At 46.3% G+C, this 18666-nt stretch overlaps 2 protein-coding genes across 2 annotated transcripts; both read right to left on the bottom strand.

The window, feature by feature from the left end:
* Positions 1-6443: 6443 nt before the first annotated feature.
* LOC139812065 (uncharacterized) lies at positions 6444-6989 on the bottom strand. The gene has a single exon (XM_071776694.1). It carries the CDS (start codon positions 6987-6989, stop codon positions 6444-6446), a length of 546 nt encoding a protein of 181 aa, XP_071632795.1.
* A 7321-nt stretch (positions 6990-14310) lies between these two features.
* On the bottom strand, positions 14311-17765 carry LOC139812064 (uncharacterized). Its single transcript, XM_071776693.1, has 4 exons — positions 17431-17765; positions 15505-16656; positions 15209-15443; positions 14311-15036 (listed from the first exon to the last, which is right to left on the bottom strand). Exons 1-4 carry the CDS (start codon positions 17763-17765, stop codon positions 14311-14313), a joined length of 2448 nt encoding a protein of 815 aa, XP_071632794.1.
* Between the last annotated feature and the right edge of the window lie 901 nt (positions 17766-18666).

The raw sequence follows: 18666 nt of genomic DNA, 5'->3' as shown, positions 1-18666 counted from the left end.
ACAAAAGAGGCCAGGACTGCTCGAAAAGAGGAAAATGCAGCACAATTAGATGTTTTTCTAGAAGAGGAAAAATTACTTTACGGCCCTGGCATCGTAGATTAAGCTTAGGTAAATATAAATCACTATATAAGTCACTATCTTTGCCAGACTAGAGTCAAGCTCAACAGGGTCTTCTTTCCCCGCTAATTTTTCCAAGCCCGTTCCCTTGGCAGTGGTTTCGCTAGATAGTAGATAGGGAAGTGGGAATCTCGTTAATCCATTCATGCGCGTCACTAATTAGATGACGAGGCATTTGGCTACTGTTAAGAGAGTCATAGTTACGACCGCACCGGGGGGTCTGGGGGGGCGGTTAGCCCCCCCAGAATCCACCCCGTGGTCGGAGTGCGACTGAACGTTATCAGTACTTCCCTGCACAGCAGTAACGGAACCCGCCACCGTGGATTTGCCCATTACAGAGATACATACCCTTCGGATTACGTACTCCCGGTATAGGCGACACCTCTGGCCACTGGCAGACACGGTTTCCCGTAACGCACATATGACTCACATTGTACCTGAGCTGTTTCCCAGGTAGCAGGATTAAATCCTGCAGCGAGCATGACCTACTCGGATTAGATCAGCTCAACTGACAGGACCGGGGTGCCAAGGCACCCCACTAACAGGTAATGCGCAACATGAGCTTCATAGCGCTGACCCACACTAGGCCCTCTATGCCGCTCACTCGGCTATGCGAAACCTCTGCCCCTACGAGTCCGATACCATCTGGTAGGGCACCGGTAGCCTCCCGGCGGGGCTCCCTACCCCCGTAGTACTCGTGTCGAGCGATCTTAGCTCACGTTTGACGAGTCGCCGTCGCTGGTGCCATGCCACCAGCTACCACGTAATCGCACAAGTCACCCCGTACTGTTAACGCGTCGCTTATCGGTTGCCCGGGGATCCGGGATTCGGCAGCAGTCGACGCGCCTTAGGAATATACGGCACGTGGTGCGCCATATACCCCGCTCGTATTGGGCACCTCCCACGCACGAGCACGCCGCGCTCGCCTCGCGAAACGCTACCCTGTTCAGTACTACCGGCTGCATCCGTTACCCAGCTGATAGGACCTGGGATTGGGCAGCAGCCCAGCAGTTTTATGGGTAAAGGGCACAGGGTGCACCGTTTACCCGCGCTTGCTTGAATTTCTTCACGTTGACATTCAGAGCACTGGGCAGAAATCACCGTTTTTCTCAAAACACTTTTTTTTGCGCCGGGGAATATAACTCAAAAAGTTAATGGCCGATCAACTTGAAACTTTGTAGAGATATTTGTATATGTATCGTATACTTCATGAACCTAAAAATATATTAAAATTTTTTAATAAATATAGTTTTTAACAATTTGTTTAAAACAGAAAATTGAATAAATTTTTTTAAATGTCCCCAATTTTTTATTTTTTGTTTTTTTGCTAAATTTAGGTTCATGAAGTACAAAATATCTTATTTTAATGGAAAAAATTTAATTTGTTGATTTCAGATAATTACAAGGACCTGAGCGTTCCCGGCGCAAATTCGAGGAGCCAACTTTAAGCAGCTGTAGCGTTGCCATTTTGTTTTCTTTTTCCAACAAAAAAATTTTTTTTTGTACATTAAAACTTAAATATTACAATGTATTTTATTTGAATTCAATAATTACTTCCACTTTTTTGTAATAAAGTCTTAAAAAAAGTGCTGTTTACATGAGGTTCCCCCCTTAAAAAGTGTTGTCGGTTTGGCCTACCGTGCCGCTAGATAGCACTTGTCACGAGTAAATAAGAGCCGTGTTAGGCGGCAAAGTTTATTGAATTCAAATTTTTTATATATCCGTAACCAATGTTCCGCAGTCACTAACCGCAATACATTCCGCAATTTATTCCGCACCTGTTTTGCACCTGTTCCGCACCTATTCCGCACCTATTTCGCACCTATTCCGCATCTATTCCGCACATATTTCGCACCTATTTTGCACACATTCCGCACCTATTATGCACATATTCCGCACATATTTCGCACATGTTCTGCACCTATTCCGCACATATTCCGCACATATTCCTCACCTATTCCATACATGTTTTGCCCCTGTTCCGCACCTATTCCGCACATGTTCCGCACTTATTCCGCATATGTTTTGCACCTATTCCGCATCTATTTCGCATCTGTTCCGCATCTATTCCGCTCCTATTCCGCACATGTTTTGCACCTATTCCGAATCTGTTCTGCACCTATTCCGCAGTTACTAACCGCAAATTATTCCGCAACCAATGTTTTAATCGCAACTCATTCCGCAGTTATTGATTGCAAATTATCCCATAACCGCAACTTTGATCTTAACTCTTTTACTAATCTATTTCGATTCTGCGATTGTGGAATTAGTTGTAGAATAGATGCGGAATAGGTTGCGATTGATATCAAGAGATGCGGTAGCGTCTCACGCCAAGTATATAATTTTTTAACAAGATATTTTTTAATAAGTTACAAGAGAAAATACATTCTTTCGTAAGCGATTAACAAGATACAGGAGCGATACATTTCCTTTCATATTTTCTTTTCATAAGCGAGACGTTACAGCGTATCTTTTACAGAAAAAAGAACGCTTCTCTAGAAATAAACTACTGAATTGTTTTAATAAGTCAATATTATCGAAAAATTTAAATATTGAAGAAGAATATAAATTTTTCTGATTGTAACGATATAACATTGATATACAGATATGCACTTGACGCATAGATATGCATATATGTCTTTATTTTTCTGCCCAATTTATGTCATTCAATTTATGTCGTTGTCGTCGTCGTAGTCGTCGTAGTTGTCGTAGTTTTCTTCTTCGCAAAATCTTAAAAAGTGTTGTCGGTTTAGCCTACCGTAGCGCTAAATGGCACTCGTCACGAGTAAGTGATAGAGCTCTAGATTATATTCTTATAACATAGAGTTCTAGTAAGTGAGAGCCGTGTAAGGGAAAGTTTACTGGATTCAAATTTTCGATTATGAGTTATCATCAGATTTGTATGTACGTCGGGTGGCATGACTCGTATTTTGGTACAATTCCGGAGTAGTTGCAACCCCTATGTGGTCTATAAAAGGTTCAAAAGGGCAAAAACAGTTTCCTAACGTAAGAAGAAGAAGGAGAAGAACGTAAGAAGAAGAGGATGGATGTAGTTCTCGCGAAGATGGTTCCACAGGGATTAATACAAACCCTTTCCCCTTACTTCTTACTCCTTATTCCTTACTTCTTACCCCTTACACCTATTTTTAAAAAAAGGGTTAAAAATTTTGAATTTTAATTAAGACTAATAGTTAACCTATGGGCGTTCTAACCAGGGAGCTTCGAGGGAAGGTAAGGAAGGGGGGGTATTGAATTTCGCGGGGGGTGAGAAAAAGGGGAGGGGCCGGAATATCGGGTTACACAAGGGTATCGGATTTCAAGGATATTGGATTACGCGGGGGAAGGGGGAGGGGAGGGGGTTGACCTTGACATACCGCCGTCACCGGGATGACTCACCCGCGCCGCGGGGTCCGCGTGGGGGTGCGCGTCGCGCCGGTCGTTCGCGGTCGCGGTTGCGCCGCGGAGTACGTTCGCAACGACGCCGTTAGGCGGCGCACAATGAATAAGACTAACTCGATAGCGCACTGCGTAGGAGCGTGTTTTGTCGATAACGCATTGAACTTGTCGAACATGTTTGTCGCAAACAACATTTTTCTAGGAAAAGGGGGCGGTTATCGCGTAAACTAAACAATCTATCTACGCACTATTTTTTACGACGCAGTACATAAAATAAACAAAGGAATAAATGACGCATCGAACCTGTCGGAACATGTTTGTCATAAACAACATATTTCTAGGAAAAGGGGGGTGTGGTTATCGCGTAGACTAAACAAATTTACTAAACAATTTATCTACGCAGTACGTAAAAGACAAAGAAAGAAATAATGTCATCGACGATGATCGACTCGATAACGCATCGAACCTATTGGAACATGTTCGTCGTAAACAACATTTGATAAAATATAGGTAAGGATGGACATATGCACGCAAAGAAATTACATCGTTCATTTAGGTGTAAAAAAAGGCTGTTTATTTAACTCTTTTTTTACATAATATATCTTACGTGCTAAAAAACTAAAACTGCGAGCTCACAATTGATGAGCTAATTCGTATTGAACGCATCGCTAGCGTATATTACATTCGACTCTTCCTTGGGATCCGTCACAGTGGACGCAATATCGGAGAACTGTGCAAATTTTGCATCGACTGCCGCAAGTATTCTGACCAATCGATCGAATCTTGCATCGATGCACCGATCGAGATCGAACATACGATGCAACGTCGATTCGGTCATCATGAAGCGTACGTTTACAGATTCCAGACGTATGAGTTTGACGTTATTAACCGACGTACAAACTCTCACCGTTAGCGGTCCAACGTTTATAAAACTGTGGATATCTTTGTAGTCATTGCGAAAGAAATTCTGAATTTCGCCGTTGCTCGTAGAGTGCCTTCCACGTTTCGAGAGACAACAGCAGTTCCTTTCCTCGATGATCTCCAACGGCAATCTCCACGTAGCTCGGTGGGCTCACGTTGATGCCAATTTCGAGGAATTTGTATACTGTAGCTGTCAACGCGTATCGTCTGCTGAGTATATTAACCGCGCGACGGTCCAACGAAATGCTGGATAAAAGAAATGAAATTAGTTTTATTTATCGTAAGTATTAGAATTTGCAAATAGTTGTTGCTGCTGCTGCTGCTGTTGCATCCTTCAAAGGAAAACATTTTCGCCCTTTAGACTCTGAGAAGTTGACCGTCAGTACAAGCGATCGCGACAAGACTGATCATATGAAATTAATCGAGTATACGCGACAATTCTAAAAGTAATGATGTGGTGGTGGGGGAAAGGGGGAGAGGGAATTAATGTTTACAGAACTGCGCAGTGGAATTTTTTAGGAGAGGGGAAAGTAAAGCCTACTTTAACGATAATGATGAGGGAGGGGAGGGAGAGTAAAAAATAAAACATTATAAAGAGTTATATATAATTTATTTATTAAAAAACGATGGCAAATTCTTATGGCGTCGCGCGCGACCACCAGTTAAATAGTTTTATTACATTTTGTAACGCGCAATTCTTTTCATGTTTTCCGCATCGCATAGTATTGGTGTCATCTAGTTTATTCAATGATTCAATATTATCGTAATGCGCATCCAGAGACTCGACGATTAGGTATTTTCTGGCATAATTCTCCAGCAGATCTACCAGCCATTCTTGTTTCTGACATCCCTTGACGTACACGAGAGTCGGCATCTCGTCATCGTCATCTTCTTCATCGTCTTCTTCTTCTTCCACACCAAGCACGGCCGACGTAATCAGGCGTTTCACCATGCTGTACGGCACGTTTCCGTCTTCCCATCGTAATCCATGGTGATTCGCAATCAACCAGGTAGCGCACGATTTGTCTGATTTTGTGAGGAGATTCCACGGCATTGGGTACGTAAAGATATGATGCGTCAGAACGCAGCCTTTTCTCAGCATCGCCACCTCCTTCACGACAAATTTTATCCCGACGAGGAATCCTTGCAGGTCCACGAACGTTGGTACGGACATGACGAGATTTCTTTATCTCTCTCTCTCGTCGATGCGTCAATCGAGAGGAATGACGCGCAATTCTGCAAACAGTCTCGCGACATTTTGATTTATACTTTCTCCTCCCTCCCTCCCTTGCTCCTCTCAATAATTGTATCGGAGACTGATGGAAAGAGAGAGAGAGAGAAAGAGAGAGAAAATAATATTCACGTCGACGTTGCCGCGAACACTCAGACTATTTTGCGCACCACGTTCGTCAACGGGTTGTACTCAATCACGCGGTCGTGTATGATGAGACAGTACGCGGAGGTATTCGGCGGTACGTTCTTCATGCAATCGAATTTTATTCTGACATCCACGGTGGCGTTTTTGACGGATTCGTTTTGGCGGGAGCAATCGATGATCACAAACGGGCCGTTACGTAGAAAAGTCGAAACGGTGAGACTCGGCTCGAGATATTCATATCCGTAGCAGCCCTTGCAAAAACGCGCGTACATTTCGTACAGAATCACCCATCTGTGTTTGCCAAAGTCTAAATTCAGGTCGTCGTACGGGTAAACTTCCGAATTTAGATAGAGTTATACGTTGGTCAAGTTGCAGCCGTCGAATCGGCTTGTGTCGGCGGATATGACGTTCTTCCGACCCGTCTGCAGAGCGAAGACGACGTATCGCGGTTTCTCAATCTGAGTCGCGGTCTTAATGGCCCACGAGTGTTTGGTCTTGTCTGCAACAGGGGATATTCATACAGATCCCACGAACGGAAACCCATACTTAGAATTAGATATCGTCCGCATTCGCCATTGTATCTTGAGTATTTTGATATTAGGCTCCAACGCGAGACTCCCCACCGAGCTTCCTACGGAATTCCTATGGAATTGTGGTCGTTGCGCGATCGTATCAAGATCAATTCGTGACGAGCGTTGATCACCACGCGTTTGTAATCCTCGCAAAATCTCAGTAACAAGTTGAGCGGTACGCAGAAATTGAAATATCCATTCGGGTTATTCTGCGGATCCCAGCCAGCGTTTCGCAGAATCACGCTTCTGTCGGACGATACCGTAACGTAGTTCTTGAGCGTGCTGGTTTTTCCTACGTTTCTGCAGCGATCAATCTCCATACCGTCGAGCTCGTATCGAATCTCATCGAACATGAACGCGACGCAATTAGTACCCAATACCACGTTATCGACTTGGTCGGCTGCTCTGGTCACCGTCAATGTTCCTTCAACGTAGAGAAAACTTTCGCACGGCAACGTATACAGATCCTGCTGTTGTATGGGTATTCGTATCTCGTCGTTACAGTCAAACGTTGTGTTGGCGTACGGGTTGTACGTGTGAATCTCGATCTTGACGATGCGATCGTCAAAGACCGGCTCGGTTCCGATGTTGAGAATTTCAGTCATTGTTCAGATGTTTCGCACCGCGAATCTTAGAGATTGTAAAAACTTAACGTTCGACGCGTTGAGCTTCTTTCTCGTCGCTTGTTTAACGCCACCGAATGTCGACTTGACGATATCGTCGATCGGCGCAGCCGTAAAGATATTACTGTTATCTGTCGCGTGCTCCGAGTCGTTCAACACTAGCATCTTATGTTTCGCGCGTACACTCACGCTCACGCATACACTGGTGCGTTATTGCTCTCGCCGTCGTACGTGCAATCTGACGGTGATCTCTTCTCCGCGAAAATCGAGCAATCGTCTGTCTTGATCAGCGACGCGTATCGTTAGATTCGTAACGCTCCGCGCGATGATCGGCAGGTAAATGATCTGCGCCGGCGTTTACGATATTTTATATCCCGGTGGTACGCTCGGTGAAAATTCGTGTATTGTATGAACGCGTTTACTGTTGCTGTACGCACCCACGGTCACGTTACACTCCACGCGGATAATGTTTACGTTGATAATAATAATTGGTGTGTCCGATTCGTGCCACTGTCTCGGCTGCAATATACGCGTTGACGAGAATCCCATCAGCGATCCGACGTTGTTCGGTTTGTTAAAGTTTACTCTGAAAGCGCACTTGATCTCGCTCGTCATCGTATTGTAATTTGCGCGAAGCACTATTGAGTATTCCGCGACCTCGTCTTCGTAGCCGTTCGCGCGAACGGTCTCCTCTCGCGCGATATCCGCGATCGACGTACGACGATCGTCGTTGGAACGAACCATGCGTCGCGGACGTTTCCGTGAAATTTCACGTCTCAAAAACTCATGTATGGCTCGATCTCGTACGATCCCTCCGGAATCGTAATTTCCGTGTCATCCTTGTCGAAATAAAATTTATTATTCGAAGAATTTACGTTCGAAATCGTGTGATAAATCTCGAAATACGTTAGACCGAGTTCGTAGTCACCGTCGCTCAGATCCACGGCGGGAAAATAGTTCTCCGCGAAGATGCTGTTCTTCCCGGTCAACGTGAACGTTATAGACATGTCGGCGGAAGTTGTTCGACGAACACTGAGTCTTTACACGGTACGTCGTTAGGTTTTAAATTAGCGCCGATCGACGTCGATCGTCCGGAGAAATTGCAAACACAATTGTCCACAGATGCTCTGATCGTATCGCTGATAAGACGTCTGATTGTACTCAATCTTCGTGACGCTCGGTCTGAAATATCGCACCAGTTCTTTCAGCGGTCAAAGATTGCCGAAACTGTCGAAATATACGACTTGATCTCCCCTCTTGGCGTACGCTACCCAATAAGTACCGGAGCCCGCTGCATCGACGATCGGTAACGAATCACGCATGAAAACACCTCTGAAGAACGATACGCGCATTTGCCTTGCCAGTTGACTCAATTGTATGTTAGTCGTTGCACCCGTGGGCATATTTAACGACTTCTTTGATGTTTTTTTTAATCTTAAACGCTACTCCTCGCCTGCGTTTGTGCGGGCTGAGATACAGTCCTTGTCCATGTTTGTACGGAGCGAGATAATGTCTGCGACCTTCCATGGCGCGATTGTGACGTTGCGTCTCTTCCAGCTGACGCCGCACGGCTTTGTTAGCGTTGTAATTCCGGCCGCTCCGCCGGCCAGAGAACCGAGAACTCCCAACAACGGTAGAATTGGCAGTACATCGCCTCTTTCGTTGTCGGAAGTATCCGTTTCGTCGTCGGCCTTTTCCTCGTTTGTGTTTTCCGTGTTTTCAAACCCATTCCGAGCTTCGTCTTAGTCTTCATGGCCGCCCAGACGGCTGTAGCGGCAGCTCTCTCTCCGAGAGTCGAATCTCTCGCGATGACGCGTCCTAGCGCTCTCTCGGCGAGTATCTTGTCCGCCGTGTGTCTCTCGGTGAGGCCTTTGTTACGCGAATAGGCTATGTCGTGCTTGCGACACGCCGCGTCCAAATGGATTTACACTCGGATTACTTCTAGCCAATCGTTCTCGCAAACGAGTACCGCAATACTGATAGCCGGGAATGTGCAATTCGATCGAAAGTGCACCTATCGCGCGATTAAACAGGCCTCTACCTGTTTTAATTTTTTTCGTTGACATTCGCCACAATGAATCATCGGGACTGTCGATGTGCGTTTCCTGCCACGGTTGATTGTAATGTTCGTCACAGCGACGATAGGTCTGAACCTCCAAATCGGTCTTTATATGCTCCGAAAGCTTGTCCCACACGTAGTAGACGTGATCACCGCACACTTGCAATAAAACGGCTTTCGGCACGAATTGCAGCTGTTCGGCGTTAAAATCGCGAATGTCCGAAAGTCTCGACAGCAGGACGAACATCTTTGCGACTGAGCGATTCGCGATTCCGCGCACCTATAAATAGACGTTCGAACGAAAGTTCGATTCAGTCGTACAAAGTGTAAGAGAAAAAAAATGAGATTCGTGCAACAACCGTTGGCGATTCGCGTGACGAATTGCGACGACAGAGCACGGTCGATGGAGGGCAACGCTGAGAGGCTCAGACACGGTACGATGCTGCCGACTACTATACGCGCGATCATTTGCGGTTCCTTCGAATTGTGGTAAAACCAACGTTCTGATAAGTTTACTGGAAAGTCCGGTGTACGTTTCGAGAACGTGTACGTGTACTCAAAATCGCTGCAACAACCGAAATACCGATATCTGGAGAATTTATTGACATTGATCGACGAAATCGGCTACTACATCTTCTCCAATAACAGTGACGTCATTTCGCCGAGCGACGCGTGTTCAAACTCGATCTTCGTCTTCGACGACGTGGCGTGCGATAAGCAAGACACTGTGAGAGAGTATTTCTCGATGCGCAGGCATTCGAGCGTCGACTGCTTTTATCTCTGTCAGACGTACTCGAGAATACCGAAACATCTGATACGCGACAACGCGAATCTGCTGATCCTGTTCAAACAGGATGGCACTAATTTGAAACAAGTGTACAACGATCACGTAAATACCGACATGGCGTACGATGAATTTTGTTCGTTGTGCCACGATTGTTGGCAATGCAAGTACGGATTCGTAATGATAGACAAGGACAGCGCGCTTTCGAATGGGCGATACAGAAAAGGATTTAACGTGTTTGCGATAGCGCAAAAGCGGTCAGTCGTCGCCGATACGTCATCGAAGGTGGAACGTTAGCGTTACAGAGAGATCGACACTCTGCTTTGTCCCCCCCCCCCCCCGCGATGGCTGTGATCGACGGGAGCGAAAATATTCGTGAACGCGAGAAGATCGTGAAAGATATTGCGAAAACGAGTGATTCGATTCGCAAGAAACTTTGCGCTTTCAAGACCGGTAAGATTGAGAAAAACATTGAGTTGGACACGCACTTTAAACCTCTCATCGAGCCGTTGAAAAATATCGTCGACAACTCGAACTTGTCCGCGGTGAAGAAAGAGGAGCCGACAGAGAGCGTCGCTGACGCGAAAATCGAACCGTTATCCGTTCAACAGCGCAAAGAGGAGAAGGAGGAGGAGGAGGAGGATGCTACACCGAAGAGAAAGAGGAAACGATTAGACTCCTGGTCGGATCTGTCATCAACACCGCGTAAATCTAATCAATCGTTAGTACTACCGATAACCTCTACACCGTTACCGATAACCTCTACACCGACGCGAACCGTGCAACGTACAAGTCCCGACTTACCGACAAACGTGGATGATGTTTTCGAAACCACGGACGACTCGATCGGGACGATCGTTCAAAAGCAGTTGCAAACGTCGAAGGGTCGAGAATTGTTTATAGAAACGTTGCAAGGTCACTTGGGTCCACTGAGCCGATTGTACATCGCGTCTGATTTGGGCGCCTATCCAACGATGGACATCGTATACAACGTTTATCTCGGCAAGAATGAAATGATGCTCTGTGTTTCAAACTCGAAGGACCAGAAACTCATCTGGGTCAGAAGCCAGACTTGTTTCAATGCGGTGCGGGGTAGGGAGGTTCGCGCTCCGTTTAGGTGCGCGGTAGGATCGTAGGATCGCAGAACAGCAGTTTTAGTCAGTTTAAATCGTGTTGTTTGTACTGTGAGAGAAGGTCTTTATTTGCTGAGGTGTCACAAACATGTTTTCACGTGAACACTACAAAACTGGCACTTGTTATTCGAATAGCCGTGTTGAACGATGACACGGCAGTTTTACACCAAAATGGCCGATAACGGCACACGAGGCGCTTACAGAAATGATCGCGGGAGTTTTCGTACACGAACGAGGTGGCAGATTACACGAATATGGCCGATAACGGCGCACGGCGCACGAAGCGCTTACAGAAATGATTGCGGAATGTCTTGCACGCGGTAGAACAGCTGAACGTGGCACCTTACACGCACAACGTGGTATCTGAGTTTCTCTTGCGAGGGAGGACGGCCGATTACGGCGCAGATCACTCGCAACCCGCAAGATTGCACTTAAACTCTCGCGAAGGGTGACGGCCGAGCGCAGCGCAGATCACTCGCAATCGGCGAGATTGCACTTGAGCCTTGAACTCTCGCGAGAGGTGACGGCTGAGCGCAGCGCAGATCACTCGCAACCCACGAAGTTGCATTTGTCTCTCGCGAGGGATGACGGCCGAGCGCGGCGCAGATCATTTGCAACTCGTGAGATAGAATACGATTTTCTCGCGAGGGGTGACGGCCGAGCACGGCGCAGATCACTCGTAACTCGCGAGATTGAATACGGCCGAACACGGCACTTAACGTTCAAACGGAGGGCACTTAGAATGCGTCTCAAAACGTACTGTCCGGTGTGGGATGACGGATAGGCTGAGTCGACGCGGTGAACCACGATATCGTGCGACGAGTGGGTGTCCTTTTACGACACGCGGGATAGCAGGCTGACGGCGGACATCTTGTCGCGACGCGAGCCGAGAATCTTGTCGCGGTACGAGCGCGGATCTCGTATCGACGCGAGTGGAAATCTTGTCGCGGCACGAGCTGAGATTCTGTCGGCGCGAGCGGAGATCTTGTCGCGGAGCTGGCGGAGATCTTGTCGCGTGGCCCGCCACCCGGCTCGACTTTCGGTTTTCGCGGATGGAGACACGTGTGGTTCACCGGCCGGCTACAGACGTACTTTCTTCCGCGCATCCGGCGGCGCCGCGACGCGAGAATGAAGGACCATGCCAATCGATTTCGATAGATATGCGGGTCGATGTGCGAACGCTTGCGCAATTTGATTGGTCGCGGAGCGCTCCTGGAATCGCGCATGCGGCCGATAAGAACGGGATCGTGGTAGCGCTTCCTCATCCGTCGCGAAGGACTCGCCGTGCGCGTGAACTCGCCCAATCCGGAACACTCGGTAATAAACGTTTTGACGTGGATAAAGCGGATAACATTTATATCGACGGCGTACGATATGCCGGCACACCCGGTATTTACGAGTTGATCTTCAAAAAAATACCCGATTACGATATCTACACGAAGGACGATAGGCAAAAGTACAGGAGCATACTGTTGGCAACGAGTGCTCATAAATCAGACGAGAAACTTGCTGCGTTCGAGAAGGACGTGCGAGCGTTACAGGCTGCGGTGAACAAGCTTCGACGTGCGAATATCGTTAGATTGGAAACGGCTAATGAACGATGAAGAAACGGTTCAGCAGAAACGACTATCAAACAGCGACGAGTGAAGAAAGGCAACGGTTAACTAACGACGGCGACGAACAGCAACGAACGATTCGAGAACGGTTGTCGAACGGCTGTAGAACGGTTGAAGAACGGTTGTCGGACGATTGTCGAACGGTTCAAAAACAGCTCAGAAACGATTACGAGCGGTTTAGAAACAGCTGCGAACTACGCGGAGACAGGAAACGCTACAAACGGATAAAGAACGTCGACGACGACGACGACGATAAGTGACAAGAAGCAGTTACTGACGATGACGAACGACAACAAACGATTCGAGAACGGTTGTCGAACGGCTGTCGAATGGTTCACGAATGACTCAGAAGCGGTTTCGAACTGTTCAGAAGCGGTTATGAACTGTTCAGAAACTGCTACGAACGATGCACTAGAAGCAGAAACGGCGACAACAAAACATGAGACCGTTAAAATCCGATGTGGATAAAAATATCAAAAAGCGACAGTTGGTGGACGAATTGCACGCATCGGAGAGAAGAAATTTTCCTTGCAGACACGTCATAGTGCGAGGGTACGACAACCTGTGGCAGGCTGACATCGTCGAGATGCGCCCGTTCTCGCGTTTCAACGGAGGCTACCACTACATACTTACCGTCATCAATGTGTTGAGCAAGTACGTGTGGGCTGTGCCGCTTAAGGGCAGCAAAGGCAGCAGCGAGACAGCCGACGCTATCGCCGAAATAATTCGAGATAGCGGGAGGTGCACTAGTAACCTACAAACTGACATGGGGAAGGAATTTTATAACACCGACGTGCAATGTCTCGTGAAAAAACACGGCATCAATCATTATTCCACGTATGCGGTGATGAAGGCGTCGGTCGTCGAGCGATTCAATCGCACGTTAAAAAACAACATGTGGAAGATGTTTACGCTCAATGGAAATTACAAGTCGTTCGACGCGTTATCGCGACTCGTGTCGGATTACAACGCGCGCAAGCATCGAACGATCGGCATGCGACCCGTCGACATTACCACCGCGATTGCCGAAAAACTCTTGGCTACGATGTACAGCGCGATAAAGATTGCGGGCCCGGCAAAGTTTAAAACAGGCGATTCGGTACGCGTCAGCAAATATAAGACAATTTTCGAGAAGGGTTACACGCCGAATTGGACCACCGAGGTGTTTAAGATCGTTAAAGTGCAGCATACCAATCCCGTAACCTATCTACTCGAGGACTATCGTGGAAAATCCGTCGCTGGAGCGTTCTACGAGCACGAGTTGCATCGCGCGACTTATCCGGATGTGTATCTCGTGGAAAAAGTACTGCGCAGGAAGGGCGACGAGGTTTACGTGAAATGGCTGGGATTCGATGGAACTCTTGGATACACAAGAACAATATTATTTAAACTGTATTTTATTCTTAATATAAAAAATGATACATGTAAAGTGTTTTGAAATATGTAATACATATAAAGTATATAATAAAAAATATTAAATACGAAATACATGTACGATATCTTTATTAATATCCTTCCATTAATATACATACGTTACATTAAATACATACATACATATACATATGTACATACGTATATACATTATATTACATATATTGCATACATTACATACATTTCATACATACATATGTCATGTTATACTACTGCATACATACATTATATTACATATATTGCATGCATTACATACATTACATACATTATATTACATACGTTATATTCGATAATGTTCCCACGGCAACGTATCGGTCGAATCCGGCACGATATATAGCTTATCGTCGTACAGACTCAGAGTGATTTTCGTCTCGCTGATAGTGTACACTTCGTGCTTTTTCGATCTTATGCACGACTGCGGTCGAGTCATTTCGATCTCATCGTTCAGACACCGCGAGTAGTCGTCGAACGTGATGGTACGCGCGATGACGTTGCTTTTGACACCTTTCGCTTTTTTAGTGTCTTTCTTATCATCGACTCGCAAGGCGTACATTTTCCCCCTAAGGGGTACATTTTTGCCAACGAATTCAGTCATAATGGCACCGTTGTTTTCATCCTTCATCAGGCCCAGCACTTGTTTATTGACGAGAGACATACTATAAGCGTTATCTACCGCGTAGTCACTTGTGTCAAACCTGACTATATCATGTTTCATGCTCTCGTACGTGTTGTCGCACTCGATATGATAAATCAGACTGTCCGTGTCGGTGTACATGATATACATGATTTTACACGAGTCGCGGTACAGGGGAGACATGTACTCGTGGTGAAATTCGTATAGGCACACCTTCGACAAGTCGAGGATGCACATGCCGACGTAGATCGGTTTGTCAAATTTCACCTCGAGTTTGCGCAGTTCGACGGCTACCAGATTTTCCGAAAACACGCTCCTGCTGTGGAAATTCGGTCGCGCGATTATTGCCTCCGCGTTGTATCGTCCGTCCCACTACGTCAGTAATTTTACATCGACGTGGTTGCGTACATTCTCCATCGTTTTCCAAAAAACAGCGTTATTCATTAATTTATATAGTTTTTTCGAACTCATTTTTGGCCTGTGTCCTAAATTTTGTATTGAGTTCGATGTAGCGGAGCCACTCAGATTGAGCGAATTGCAATACGCGATGTATTTTTGTGACGCGAAGGCTGTGACGCGTGCACTGCTGCAGATTGCGATAATGGATGACATAACGCTCCTTATCGTGCAGCGTGGCGAGAAGTTTGTCCTGCCGTTTGCCGGGCGGTTTAGCGCGCATCGGACAGAACGGTAAGTCAGCGTGCGCGTCGTGTTTATCCTGCGGATACTCTAGATCAACCTCGAGAATATAGCCCGTAGGCGAATTTAAAGCGATCGCGCTAAAGTCGAAATTTGACACGTCTTCGACCCATCGAAACTCCGCGTAGGGCAGTGGCTTACACATCGCCCAGCCGTACAAGTTGTTGACATTGAAGTACATTAGGTACGACGACGGTTTCGATGGACTGTACGACTGCATGTATGTACTTGTTGTTGGCCTGCGCGTATCTGCCGAAACACTGACTCAGACCGCCGCAAATACCACGTTCAATAAACATAACCATGTCAATGTCGGTCAGCAGTTCGAAATTGATACATGTATGTTTCAACATGTCGTCCCACGTAAAGCCTGGTAAGGTGCAGTAGTACGCGGGATCAAGTCCGTAACTCACGACGCAGATGTCTCGGAAATTTTCAAACACGTCGGCCAACAGCAAGACATCGGTTTTCAGGTATAGATTGCTGTATTCGCCCAGGGTTCGAACGGAGAATCGCTGCCATACGTTCGCGGCGTGCGCGTAATCGCTCTCGGATACGGTTTCACCGGTCAAGGAACTGTAAAATGAATCGCGCGGCGGTAAACACGTATCCTCCAGCTTTTCGACGCTGTCCACGTATTCGTATGGAAAGACACCTTTTCGCGTCAATAATTCGAAATCGTCGTCGGATAACGTGGAAAATTTGGAACGTATAATTTTCAATTTATTTTTATCGAGGAAGGATGCCAATTTTGCGAGACTCGCGCTCAGAAATTTGTACGAGTCGATGAATTCTAATTTTATATCGCTTCGCGAATCTGATCTTTCCGCGGTGTCCTTCACGTGTTTAGTGAATGAGATGTACTTTTCCTTTGTTATAGGCAGTACATCGGAGCCTTCGAACGCGACAGCTATCTCCTTGATAATGAAATGCGCGTCATAGCCCGACAGATTGTGGAATATTACTGGGATGAAGTGAGAATCTTTATAATTCAGATTGCACGTCGAATGTGCTGGACCTCTGTAACGCCCGGTCAGGTGGCAATGATCGCGTACACGATTATTATCCGGCGCAAACGGTTTTTCACAAATGTGACATTGCGCCGCGCTGTGAAATGTGTCCCACTCGTCTCGCGTTAGATCTACCATGCATACAATGTCGAACAAGATGTTCTTTACGCAATGCACCAATCCTTTGAGTTCCTCGGTGAACCACGCGACGCAGTCATTATCGCGACGAAATTGATACGTCGATAACGTTTCGTCGTACGAGCACTGTACGTAGTATGCTATACTACAGACCCGATGATGTTGATAGGCGTATGACGCGTGTTCCGTCTCCGGTTGTGCCTTCTGCAGCACTCCAGATCATACACCACGAAGGAAAGTCCTTTTTTCCTGCTGTGGTTCTTGAAGCTAAGCCACTTGTTGTTCTCGCTCGGTAGTCTGATAGCGCAGTTGTTTACCTCTCAGCAGTCCACGGTGTGGGCTTTCAATTTCTTGCTCGTGTAGAAATAGTGCAAACATCTGCAAAAAAACAAATATTGTAAATTATATTATTAAATAAAATATTTTATAATTTTATTAAAAATAAGTATAGGTACTTACGCAAAAGTATTTCCGACTATGGTGCGTGCTCAACTGCGAGCTCATAAGACGGGATAGATTCTTAATCCACGCGAAATGTCCAACATTGTTGTCTCGCGGATCCTGCACGTACAGCAGATTTACGTGTTAATGACTCGTGCGGTCGGTAAGCCGTATTGGAAGAACGTTTGAAGTTTTCTGTCCCTCGATGGTATAGACATTGACGGATATATTGTTGAGTCGTTCGAACTGTTTAATTTGACTCAACGTCATTGAGAACTCAATGTCTCGTAAATTCAGTACCGTTGATTAATGCGGGTATGATGATTCCAGATCTGAATGTCTTTCGGCTGGATGCAGAGCAGCCATCACGGCCCACGCAAAACACGCATTGTCCATAGACAGCACATTGATCACCGCTCTATTCGTTTTAATGTCTTTAGGCAATTTCAAGTGACACCCCGCGCGCAAAGGATTGTACCTGTTGACGTTCACCGTCAAATTGAGGATTCGAGTCAACGCCCACCCACTTTCGCGTTCCTGGAACTCCTCGAGTTTCGCTAATGTGGGCTCGATAACGTGCCGCTCGTACCACTCGCGCAAGTGCGATGTACTACAGAGTTCTATGTTATTTGTACATATGCTCTTATTGGCACGGTTATCACCCGCTACAAACTCCCCGTTGAACGCGGTGTTTACTTTGACACAATTATGTGTTTTTATAATGTCTCGCACTTGCTTGCACACTACGCTGCAGGCGTCTTCCAAAAACTGTCGCAATTCTATATAGTTTGTATTAATTACCGCACCGGTCATTATTCGCGTTTCGAACGCGGCATCAATTTCTCGCCATACGAGTTCTGCCGCGCGCGTGTTGCCACTTTTGCGCGTGTTGCCGCGTGTTACCGGCGTTCGCATAATCACCACCGCTATGGATAAATTGTCTTTCCAATCGCGACTTCACATTTTCGAGTCGCGCTATTCTGGCAACCAACGATTGTCTCTGCCCGATCGTTGGATTGTTGAAGAGCCGCTGACGTTTGGCACTACTGCGTGTCTCGAGCTGCTCGACGAATTCCGCGTTTTGCAGCGCCCATGTGAAATATTCACCCACGGTAGCTACTTGGTCGGACAGCTCCAATAGATCACGTTCGGTTTGCTCGAATTGATCCATGTTTGATCACTTTCGCACTATTCTTTTATTATATTGTTTCACAGCACTTGCACGTGATAACGTGTTTAACCACACAATAAATCTCGATACTTTTCAACCGATGTATCGTTCTCAAATCTTACTACTGCGGCTCGATGCGCTTCATTCCTCGTTATATACTCTTTGCCCTTTCTCTCGCTCCAATTGAATCTTGAAAGATCATTTTTTCCTTTGTTTTACGTACTGCGTCGTAAAAAATAGCGCGAAATTGTTTAGTCTACGCGATAACACCCCCTTTTCCTAGAAAACATTTGTTTACAATGAATGTGTCCTGACAGGTTCGATGCGTTATCGGATCGATCATCGTCCCGATGACGTTATTTCTTTCTTTGTTTTTTACGTACTGCGTAGATAGAGCAGTTCTCCGATATCGCGTCCACTGTGACGGATCCTAAGAAAGCGTTAAATGTAATATACGCTAGCAATGCGTTCAATACGAATCAGCTCATCGATTGTGAGCTCGCAGCTTTAGCAGTTTTTTAGCACGTAAGATATATTACGTAA

The sequence above is a fragment of the Temnothorax longispinosus genome, chromosome 4, assembly GCF_030848805.1.
Source record: "Temnothorax longispinosus isolate EJ_2023e chromosome 4, Tlon_JGU_v1, whole genome shotgun sequence".
In the NCBI taxonomy this organism is placed as follows: domain Eukaryota; kingdom Metazoa; phylum Arthropoda; class Insecta; order Hymenoptera; family Formicidae; genus Temnothorax; species Temnothorax longispinosus.
The sequence above is the reverse complement of the archived record's forward strand: the minus strand, read 5'-3'. Positions and strand labels throughout refer to the sequence as shown.